The sequence below is a fragment of the Lytechinus pictus genome, chromosome 4, assembly GCF_037042905.1.
Source record: "Lytechinus pictus isolate F3 Inbred chromosome 4, Lp3.0, whole genome shotgun sequence".
Taxonomy (NCBI): domain Eukaryota; kingdom Metazoa; phylum Echinodermata; class Echinoidea; order Temnopleuroida; family Toxopneustidae; genus Lytechinus; species Lytechinus pictus.
The window spans coordinates 12,935,114-12,947,438 of record NC_087248.1 but is presented as its reverse complement, the minus strand read 5'-3'; the positions used below and the strand labels follow the sequence as shown (position 1 = coordinate 12,947,438).

General features: G+C 35.6%; 1 protein-coding gene across 3 annotated transcripts in view; it reads left to right on the top strand.

Moving 5' to 3' along the window:
• LOC129259520 (intermembrane lipid transfer protein VPS13A-like) overlaps positions 1 to 12,325 on the top strand; it is a 120,828-nt gene that overhangs the window by 46,707 nt on the left and 61,796 nt on the right. For all 3 annotated transcript variants that reach the window (XM_064098415.1, XM_064098414.1, XM_064098413.1), the window contains exons 18-30: positions 663 to 780; positions 1,350 to 1,422; positions 1,844 to 1,921; positions 2,811 to 2,994; positions 3,464 to 3,603; positions 4,088 to 4,313; positions 4,881 to 4,954; positions 5,686 to 5,828; positions 6,781 to 6,869; positions 7,696 to 7,888; positions 8,292 to 8,382; positions 9,463 to 9,627; positions 11,446 to 11,520. In XM_064098415.1, the coding sequence (XP_063954485.1) occupies positions 663 to 780; positions 1,350 to 1,422; positions 1,844 to 1,921; positions 2,811 to 2,994; positions 3,464 to 3,603; positions 4,088 to 4,313; positions 4,881 to 4,954; positions 5,686 to 5,828; positions 6,781 to 6,869; positions 7,696 to 7,888; positions 8,292 to 8,382; positions 9,463 to 9,627; positions 11,446 to 11,520 (1,649 nt within the window). The remainder of the gene's footprint in view (positions 1 to 662; positions 781 to 1,349; positions 1,423 to 1,843; positions 1,922 to 2,810; positions 2,995 to 3,463; positions 3,604 to 4,087; positions 4,314 to 4,880; positions 4,955 to 5,685; positions 5,829 to 6,780; positions 6,870 to 7,695; positions 7,889 to 8,291; positions 8,383 to 9,462; positions 9,628 to 11,445; positions 11,521 to 12,325) is intronic.

Sequence of the window (12,325 nt, the reverse complement as noted above, 5' to 3'; positions counted from 1 at the left end):
GGTGATGGTGATGGTGATGATGATGATGATGATGATGATGATGATGATGATGATGATGATGATGATGATGATGGTGGTGGTGGTGGTGGTGGTGGTGGTGGTGGTGGTGATGATGGTGATGATGATGATGACATTGACATAGCTCTGAAGACTTCTGTTTCTTAAATATTTTACATGTAATTATTATTGCCCCTGTCACTGGATCCATCACTTTTCCACACATAATGTGCACTATCTCTTCTCCCTGTGGAGCAACCTGGCCAGGCAACCGTTTACAAACTTGTGCACACATGCCATGATATCTATTTTTCTTGGGGACCAAGAAATGCCTACCTACATGTATTTAGAATGCAATTTATATTTATTTTTCTAATTCAGTCAAGCATAGAAATATTTCAGGTTTTAAAAACCTATGAATATTGTTACTATGCGTAAACATTATAAAGTGAAATAACTACATGTATGTCAAATATGCAAGTTTATTTTATCATTCAAACGTCATTTGATAACTTTTGAAAGCATGCAATCTAAATATACCTGGAGTGCTTGAAATTTTCTGGAACAAATAAACTTCTGCAATGTTGTTCATGTTTTGCTTTCTGCCCTTGTCTTTTAAAGTAACTTAATATTCAAAATAACATTATCTGAACTTGTACTTGCAGGTGCCGACTGGAGGGAAGCCCTTCAGGCCAGAGAGTCTAGACATCATATCTTACCTGGTTTATGCCTTCAGATCAACACTTTCATTAGTGCTAAGCCAGACTACAAACAACTTCCACAGTAAGTTCTTACTTCACTTTACTGTCTTGGACATGTAAATAGCTGTATTTGTTATTATTTTATAGCTTTTGCATGGTTCTTTTGTAGTTTTTATTCAGTTTGTAGGAATTACATGTACCTGACATTTAACTCTGCTTGTGTTTGGTCTCTTGTTATGTCTACTCATATGGTTTTGTTTATTAGAGACAGTATTACATGTACACTGACTCAAATATTCAAAACTACACATGTATAAAGGATTGAATAAAATGAATTGAATATAACATGGTATGTTTCATTTCAATTTTCTGCAATGTTCCATGCATTTGCACATTTCGTTGTATACTTTGAAAATTCTGGTCTTTGAATATTTGATTTGAGTGTTTCTCTTCTTCCATTGGAGTAATTAATTTTAAAGAGTATAATGCACTTTTTTGCTAGCTAAGGATAATACAAATAACTCAAGAATTTAATATAGATTAACTTTGTGATGCATGCATATTCATGCCTTGTATTTTATTTCTTATTGTCAAAAACATATATATTTATATTAATATTTCCATCATGTTCCTGTTTTTCTTTTCTCAAAGGCACAAAATAGAAGCAGTACTACCGTCGCTGAAACTTTTGATATCAGACTCCAAGATCCAAGCTCTTGTCAAGGTAATAACTTTGTTTAAAAGCCTGCTCATAAACACAGAATGTCTGGAATATCTGCAACATGCATTCTATTTTGTAAATTCCCTGGAGAAATTACAGGAGAACCCATGCACAAATGTGCAGTCATTACATTCACAGCATGTTTTACATACATTTCAACTGCCAGTTTGCTTGTAAAATTTATTACCATTTCTGAATTTTGTGTTAACTTGCTTACTCTTTGGGATCATGTTAAGTGTTCAGTAGCAGTTAGTTCTCTACAAGGAGCAGACGGTTACATGTATGTGTCAGTGAAGATAATATGAAATCCTATTTATTCATTTCAGTTATAATCCATGTCAACTTTTTGCTCAGTCTTTGAAAATCAAATTCCTTATGATGGGCTAATATTTTTACCTGATCTTTCAACATTTTTGTCTTCCAGTTTGCCAAGAATGTCCCACTTCCAGAGGTCCAACCAAGCACCAATGACATTCCATACAGGACACCAATGCCATCCATCGTAAGATTATGTCAATTTACATGCATTTATAAATATTTGCATTAAGTTTGAACTAGGGTTAAACTTAAGCTATATGTAGGCTCTGTTCAACTCTGGGTAATACAATTATAGTAGATATTTCTTTTAAACAATATTTTTGTTACTCTGACTTGTAAAAAGTTTTCTGGGAATGATAAATACAAGTTTTCTTCAGTTTTAACTAAAATCTAGCAGGCGGAAATATGATACATAAATTAACACATGGAGTATAAATAGATTTAATCATCTTTGGCTACCTACAATAGATACATCCATTTTTACCATGGATGAGTCCGTTGCCTACTGGAACAAAATGATGTAGTCAATGAGTTAAGTGATACCAGAGTTCATTGTACAGGGCCTGTTGTTTATTCAAAAATAGAATAATTCCCTAAAATCCAGGATTATATGGAATCCAGGAATATATATTGCAGATAAATTTTCACAATCTTTATTTCCTTTATCAATGCATTATTCTTTCAGCGTTACAGCCTTGAGTGATTTCAATGGTTCTAGGACAACCACCCCCTAGACTATTACCTTCTAGAAACTTACCCCACCCCTCAACAAGATAAATACCCCTTTGGACAACTGCCCTCGAGAAAATTTCCCCTGAAGTACAATTACCCCCAGAAACTAACCCTGAAAAAGTGATCCCCAATGACATATACATTACATGTATTCTTTTTCTTATATGTTCTTTTTCAATGGATGTGAATAAAGTAAAAGTTGAATTTGAATTTGAATGTGACAATTCAAATAAAAAGTGATTTAGCCATAATTCAATATACAAGGTCATATCAACCCAGAAACTTGTAAAAAAAATGAAAGAAATACATGTAAGCATCTGTGATTTTCTTCTGTTTTGTAGGACGTCAAAGCAGTGAAGTCTGAGATGTCCACAGCTGCCTTGCGCCGTACCAAGAGACTCATGCTATGGAGTAGGAAAACCAGGATTGCTGGTACAACTCTACCTACCAGGAAGGTTACCAATGTAGACGAACTAGATAGCGCCCCTGCCAAACCACCTTCCCCTCCTGTAGCCCCACTCAAAGGTAAGTATGTATGGTCTGTCTCAAGCTGTATTCCCAATCAAAGATATTTATTATGTTTAGTTCAGTTATTATTGCTTTATTTAATGCTGTATTCATACTTTAATATGTGGAATATTTTGAAAAAGTGAAAATGATATAGCAGCCATCAGTCATTGAAAAACAAAGTAACCTAATTGTTATTAGATCCATGTAATTTCATGATAGTTTAAACTACCTTTGCCTGTAATGAAATCAGTCTGGTTATCACAAAGTTGTATCAACAAATATGTATTTTGAAACAGGGTTTCAGAGAAAACAAAATTAGGATTAATATAGTAGACAAAGCAACTTTTTCATAATTAAGTTGCTCTATTGCAGCTGTTTTCATATGACATACATGTACTTTCCTTGCAAGTCCTGTCTATCATTATCTAGCATTGGACTGTTATGGCTTTTGTTATCAGAGAGTGTGATCTTGATTTCCATACAGGTGATGTATATTACACAGCATCGGATCATTCCGATGAGGACATCCAACACTGGGCAGCCTCCTCCCAGGTTCCAAGGTTTGATGATAATGATTCCGCTACCAACCAGACACACACACTTCTTAGATTCGTCATCAGAGAGGTACACAAATGACTATTTTGATGGTGCAAACCATGTTTTAGGAGCTAGTTTTAGTGATGAAGAAGATGATGGTGATGTGATGATGAGAATGATGCTGGTGGTAATGGTGATAAATACATGTATGGTAATATCATGGTGATGGTGGGGGTGATGATGGGTTTACGCTTAATGTGTTGTGATGATGATTGTGATGATTATGATGATAACGATGATGATGATGAAGGTGTGATTGTGGTGATGTCGTTGATGACTATAATTATGATGCGAATTATGATATCATTGTCGATGATAATAAATATCCATTAATCATCATACATATTAAGTAATATCATTCTAATTAAATAAGTATAGATTTTATTGCACTCTTGTTCAGCTTACGTCACCCAATAACTTGTATATTCTACTGGTGTAATTAGAATCATTGGTAACCAAACCCTATCATTCATTACTCACCACTTCATTCAATCTCTGCCCAATCAACTAGGTTGTGGTGTCCATTTCTAAGCCAAGCACCAGTATACTACCCTCCCCAGCTAGCAGCGGAGATAGGAGTACCAGTCCAGCTCCTCCCTCCCCCACCGAGACTGGAGAGTCCGAGTACCTAAGCCTTAGGATAGACTCTGTCTGTGTGGACGTAGCCCTGAGTACCTACGGCCTGGCTCTTCATATGGGACTGAGGGGCATCCAAGTCATTGATAAGTTTCATATAGGTGAGCATAGATGCCAACTCTTACTCTTTTGCAAGAGTGTATTGTTTATTTGCTGTAATAAAATAGCATGAAGGATTCACATATTGAAGTATTTCCCACATTAATTTCTTGTTTTATCCTTCATAATATTGGAATGCTTGATTAGCTTTCCTGGTTGGCATAGATATTGAGTGGTTGATGAAAGGGGAGCATTTCATAAAGATTTTAGTTCATGATTTTCACCTCCTTATTGTTTGAGCTGATGGAAATCCTTGTATCTGATTGGCTGAGAGCAAAGTTGTATGTGAAAACCATTTACAAAAATCTTAATGAAATGCTTCCTTTAATTGCTATGTAATGCTTTGCTTGTTATCCCTGGCAGACGAGTTTGCCCATTAAAACAAAATTTGCAGGCACAGCCTACATTAACGTGATTGCAGTTAAACAACATTTATTTATTGCTACAAGATACACTACTGACTTATTCTATTGACATTTTGAATTTTACATGCATACTACAATAGTTTCAATATATGCACATTCAGTTATTGAAAAAAAAAAAAATTTCTCTTGTTTATGTTCTTGTAGGTCCAGATGGCACGTATCTTCATTTGCTCAGCTCAGCAGCAACTTCAGAGTTATTTTCTGTCCTGTACAGAAAGGTAAATATCTGATTTTCATACCAGTAGTTAATAGCCTTCATGAAAGGTTAATCATCAATTAGTTCTTTAGATCCAGGTCATAGAAATTTGTCTGTAGGAGTTTGAAAGATTAGAAGCATTGGAGGGACAACAGAGACCAGTTTCCCATCTTACAAAGACTAGCGAGAAAATCAAATCAGTTGCAACTGATTGAAATTTGTGTAGGTAAGGTATAGGAATTTTCTGATTGATCACAATTTGAGTTTGACGTGACTCAATTGCAACTCTTTGTAAGATTGGGCCCAAGGCCACGACTTACAAAGAGTTACGATTGATCTGATCAATCTCAAGTATATTGAAATCCATCAATGTCATAATTTTTCTTTAGGAATTTTGCTCAATGTCCTTTGAAAACAAAGAGAAGCATACTGAATTGTCAAGAAAACAGTGAATGTCTGAATATGCATCATTTCTAGAAACTATTTTGAACAAACATGTAATATTAGATGTTGACGTTGATGGCTTTTCATAGTTGCGATTGATTGAATCAATTGCAACTCTTTGTAAGATGGGGCCCAGATGCCTATCACATGCTTGTACCCAACTTAGGAATATGAATTTAAATAACAAATTAAAGAAAGGAGTACTATCCAAGGTTTATTCATCGAAAGTTCCACATGATCACTGAGATCTTTGCCGGATATTAGCCATGGATTTAAATTTGTATTTATGTATTTTCATTGACTGCGCAGGTTGATTCAAAGTGCCCTGATTTCAATGGCTACTATGGATCTACAGAGCAAGCTGTGGTCGTCAACTTCAGTGCTCTCAATATCTTGTTCCACAGAACAGCTGTGCTCTTCCTGAAGAAATCCATCACAGAGATGATTACAAGGTGGGAAAGATGCTGTTGAAAAGTCTTTATTTTTTTGAACTTCTATTAACCACTCCGGGGGGGGGGTGTTTCACAAAGAGTTAAGTATGACTTAGAGTCGCGCTGAAATGCCAATGTGTATATGCTATGCAACACCGTACATGCAATCTTATTAATCAATACGCAGTAGTGCGCATCCTCTTAACATGATCTGACCAATGCGGTCATGCCTTTTATAACCCAAGCAACTAGCCATTTACATGTAGTGCGACTCTAAGTCATACATAAATCTTTGTGAAACACCCCCCTGGGCCCCGTAAGCTTTATCATAGAGGCTGATTTCTATGATTGACCATACGCAATGCAATCGTTAACAGGCCATGAATTGTCTTCATTTGCAAAGTAGTAATTTGAAGCTCATTACTGGAGGAATCTATTCCATATTTACATTGAAATGGTCCCATTATATTTTTTTGTGTCCCTTTAACGCCATTCCTATATTATAAGCTCTCTATTAACAATTATTATTGTCATTATTATCATTATTGTTATTGTTGTTGGTATTTTTATTAACTATCTATATAGTCTTCAGTCACACTTTCCCGGGTAGAGTATGCCAGGACGAAATAATTATCATATCAATGAGCAATACATTTAAGTGGTATTGTATTAAGTATTTCATCTTTGGCAAAAAGACTGCACTCTTCAAGCTCCGCTTTTTTAGCAGTCTCCTCGATTCCCAACCTGTTTGTATGATAATCTTGACTATATACATGTATTGTACCTAGAAATATGCTATATGTTTCATTGCTTATATTCAGATGTATATACCAAATTATATTGTAATCGATGGAAATGGAAATGAAATGAAAAGTTTGACTTATGTTAGTGTAACTCTTGCAAGACTGACTGTAGTTATTTACACATCATTCAGTTAGATATTTCTTTATTCATTCATTTCTTTTGTGTGTAGCCTGAGTTCTATCTCTCTAACTGAGAAGGTTGGATCATCATTGACATCAGACCCCGAACCTACCCCACCAAGTCCAGAAACAGAGCAAGGTAAATTCTCTCCTACAGTGTATATTTATTCATTTATGTGTTATCTGAATTCTATCTCTTTGACTACAAGGTCGGGATATTATGCAAATAGCAAATAGGCAAAGAGCAAAATATTCCTTTTCGATGGTACAAGATTTTGCATGAGGTGAAAGTAGGATGATTGTAATCAACAATTTTGAATTAAGTTGAATACAGTATCTCTCTATCAAGGAATGCAAAATCTTGTACCATCGAAAAGGAATATTTTGCTCTTTGCGTTACACGGCACCATGAAAGTTAAAGGCTGTTTGACAAAAATAAAATGTTATGAACAGAGATGATATTCCCAGGGTATTGCTTTAGGACAGGAAGCATCCTAGGTTATTGTACAAGTATATAATATTTAGGTTTCTCTTGAGAAGGTCTTTGAGGAAATCTTGTTTATATCATTTTTGTATGTACATACTATCAATCTGATGCCTACAAAAACTGAGTTGTCCCTCTGTAAAGCTCGTTGCTAATACAGACTTTATTTGTCAACAGGATAAAGAGAATTAGAGGTCTCAAAGATATTATTTTCTTATTGTATATAGGTCCTATGCACTTGGTAGTACTTGGTTACATGGTATGTTTTTTTTTGGCATTTATATTTATGCAAAAAATCACTTTTAAAGGTTTACCAGCGAATTTTCCTAGAAATCTAAATAGTAGGATGTCAGCATTCATTGTGAGATACCATGCATAATGATACCTTATCAATAGTACTTTGAGCTTTGTGTCCTTTTGAAAAGTGCTATATGAATCCAGCTATTCATCACCATCATTATTACACTAAATTAATTTGCAGAGACAGATCTTTCAGCCAAACCCCAAGCACCCAAGGCTCCTGTCAGAGGCATCATCAGGTTCTACGGTGAGGCCACCATGGAGTATCTATGCATCACGCTGACTGACGTCTATGAGTCTCTGGCCAATGTCTATATCAGGGGGTTGCAGTTCTCTCTCATAGACAAGGATACAAGGATGACTGTCAAAGCAAGGTAAAAGGGGGATGGTGGATGGTGGTGGTGATTATGACGGTGGTGGTGGTGGTAGTTCTAGCCCATGTCGATATAAGGGATTGCAGGTGATGGTGATGATGATGATGATGACGACAACAATAAAAAAGACGACAATGACGATGATGGTGATGATGATGGTGATGGTGATGATATTATGGTGGTGATGTTGATGATGATGATGATGATGGTGGTGATGATGATGATGATGATGATGATGATGATGATATTGATGATGATGATGATGATGGTGATGATAATGATGATGATGATGATGATGATGATGATGATGATGATGTGATGATGATGATAATGATGATGCTGCTGCTGATGATCAGAAATGTTTCATAGTAAATAGCAATATTCAACTCTTTTTTTTGTGCAGATTGAAAGATTTCTCCTTTGAGGATGCAGTTGTTGATACGCCTTATCCCAAGATCATATGTCTACAGGACCAGACTGCTATTGATATTAGGGTAAGTATAATATTCTGGGAGGACACTTCTCTGAAAAAAGTAGGAATTCATACCTTTCCATCATTTTCTGCCATAGAAAATATTTTTTTGGTGTGTGTGTGTGTACAGAATATTCCTACTTTTTAGAATGAATACTAGTTGCATCCCAGAATGTATTGCTTATTGATTTTTAATTACTCTTATTACATTATCACATTAAAAAATTAAGGACATTTCCAGGTTGTCCAGTGATTCTGAATGTCCTTTTGCCTTCATATTCATTTACACATACACATAGGCCTACATGTATATAAAGATGATGTTATTGGTGGTGGTGGTGGTGGTGATGATGATGATGATGATGATGATGATGATGATCATGATCATGATGATCATGATGATCATGATGATGATGATCATGATGATGATGATGATGATGATGATCATGATGATGATGATGATGATCATGATCATGATCATGATGATTGTGTTTATGGTGATGATATTCATGATCACGATAAAAGTGAAATGGTGATGATGATGATGATGATGATGATCATGATGATGATGATAATAATGATGACATTGCTGACGATGGTGCTGATGATGAAGATGATAATGGTATTGATGATTGTTATTTTGGTGATGATGATGATAAAGCTAAGCATAAATACTGTCACACATTCTCAATTCAATTTTCAATTTCAATTTCAATTTATTTGCTCATAAAAATCCATACAAAAACATACATATACAAAGTATCATATTCACAAAATAGAAAAAACAACAACAACAAATAGAAATAAACATTGGATTGACTATGAGAGGGACAGCAAGAAAGGAACAAGCCTTGTGATTAGCTGACCCTATAACATAATAATTATACAAAGACTTCAATAACAAAGATAGAAAAAAATCACTAAACTACAACGAAGGGGGGGGTGCCTATAATGCCTGAATGAAATTTATACAAAGAAACTTTATGAATTACTATTTAAAATAAATTGCCTTGATTTTGACTTAAAAACATTTAATGAAACTGATTCTAACTCTATGAATCTCCTCATTCATTCCACTTTACTCTCTCTTCTGTGAGCACAGTTTGTCCAGTTCAAGCAACCCACCCGTCAGCCCATCCCCACCATCATCCCACCAGACCCTGGGGCCTCTACGGGACCCACCCACGTCCAGCTAGACTACAGCCTCAAGGTCAGGCTAGGGAGTATACAGGTAGTGCTACTCGGACCTTACATCAAGGAACTATTGGTGAGTTAACATCCTTGTTCAGTTTATTTTACTCTCATTATTTCACTTTCTCTTGACCTCTTCAAAAGCATCTTAAAACATACTTATATAACCATAAACCTTAACTTGTCTTATGCCATCAACAGCGCTTGTATCCTCTGGAAAAAGCGCTATATAAATCCAATTTTTGTCTCACCTGCATAGCAGAGTGAGACTATAGGCGCCGCTTTTCCGACGGCGACGGCGGCGGCGGCGGCGGCGGCGGCGTCAACACCAAATCTTAACCTGAGGTTAAGTTTTTGAAATGACAGCATAACTTAGAAAGTATATGGACCTAGTTCATGAAACTTGGCCATAAGGTTAATCAAGTATTACTGAACATCCTGCCTGAGTTTCATGTCACATGACCAAGGTCAAAGGTCATTTAGGGTCAATGAACTTAGACCATGTTGGGGGAATCAACATCAAAATCTTAACCTAAGGTTAAGTTTTTGAAATGTCATCATAACTTAGAAAATATATGGACCTAGTTCATGAAACTTATACATAAGGTTAATCAAGTATCACTGAACATCCTGCTTGAGTTTCACATCACATGACCAAGGTCAAAGGTCATTTAGGGTCAATGAACTTTGGCCGAATTGGGGGTATCTGTTGAATTACCATCATAACTTTGAAAGTTTATGGATCTGATTCATGAAACTTGGACATAATAGTAAACAAGTATTACTGAACATCCTGTGCAAGTTTCAGGTCACATGATCAAGGTCAAAGGTCATTTAGGGTCAATGAACTTTGGCCAAATTGGGGTATTTGTTGAATTACAGCCATAAATTTGAAAGTGTGTTGGTCTAGTTCATAAAACTTGGACATAATAGTAATCAAGTATCACTGAACATCCTGTGCGAGTTTCAGTTCACATGATCAAGGTCAAAGGTCATGTAAGGTCAAAGAACTTTGGCCACGTTGGGGGTATTTGTTGAATTGCCATCATATCTCTATAAGTGTTTTGGTCTAGTTCATAAAACGTGGAAATAAGAGTAACCAAGTATCACTGAACATCTTGTGCGAGTTATAGTAGTTTTCAAAATCAGCACTGCTGCTATATTGAATCGCGTGATGCAGGTGAGACGGCCAGAGGCATTCCACTTGTTACAGTATTATTATTACACCCTGCCCCGACTGACTGACTGATGTACATGTAAGGAAAATTTATATTGGTTCATATTCATGTAGCGCCTTTTCTGAGAGATAGAAAGTGCTTTGTAAACACTATAGTTTATACTATTCCCACTGGTATAAATTCAAGCTGCAAACTGACTGACTGATGTACATGTATCAAGTAATGATAATAATGGTTCATATTCATATAGTGCCTTTTCTGAGAGATACAAAGCGCTTAAAGACACAACAGTTTATACATGTACTACTACCCACTGGTTTAAATTCAAGCCGCAAACTGACTATCATTGGAGTTGGAAGAATAAGTGTGTATTCCCCCAAACTTGCAAACTTGAATGGCATGATGTCATGTATTTACACCCCATGCTTTCTCCCCTCTTTGCTTGTTCTGATCTTTTAAACAATTAAATTAACACTGTAACAGATACTTTGGCAATCATATGTAACTACATTCTTAACATTTTCTGTACCTTGATAACACTTGTTTTAGTAATGCTTAACACCTACTTTTGTTAGGAGTCTAAAAACAATCCTAAGACTTTATTAAAAAACACCAACCAGATCCAGCTAAACTGATGTTTGAATATTTCTGAAATGAGTTTGGACTTTGCTTTTTGTCATTACTGATTTGACTCTTGTCTCTATCTTTTTTTATAGTCTTTCTTTGAACCATTCATCAACCAAGGTGCTATTGATACAGCGAAAGAGGCATCTAGCAAAGCAGTTCAGACAGTAAGTCATATCATTTGCTTTAACTTCTTCATCTTATTTATCTTTCATTGTTACATAAGTGCGCACATAGTTTACAAGCACACATAATCGAGTGATATATGATCATTGTATCATACAGAAAATATTACAGGTGAAGACACAATTCATATTTTTCTGTTTTGTTGGAAATTAAATTGAAATCGAAATGGAAAATTTGAAATAATTGCCTATTAATGGAACAAACCAAGGTCTCGCACCTTAAACTTGATTGCATGACTCTTATCATTTAGTTGGTCGTGTGTGTGTGCGGGGAGGGGGGTGGTTCCTGTGGATGTGCTTCATGACCGTGTTCTATAAGGTTTGGGGTTCAAATATCGTTATCAGGGAGCTTATTCCACAGCGCTGAGTACAACTATATCACTAAATAATTTGTGTAGCATCAAACCTTTACATATATATAAAATAGACTTTACCATTACTATTACAAAACAAGTAAATCTGAATAATGTTTTTAATATGTGTATACATATTTGATCACTTTTTCCTTTTCAGGTAGATGACAGAAGAGATAAAATACATGTAGCGCAGGTTGGTGATGAAGAAATATATCAGAAATTTTCTGTCATCATACACAATTTTCTCTCTCCATATTTCTTTCAAGTTTCATCAAAAAGCATGCTTGCATCTTGCTACAGCATCATGAAAACCAATTATGAATTCCGTTTGCATTAAATGAGGAGTAGAAGGGCACAACTCCAGCATTTTTTTTTTTTGGAAAATGAGTTAGACCATTGCATCGTTGCTAGCTTTCTTGAAGTATTTAAAC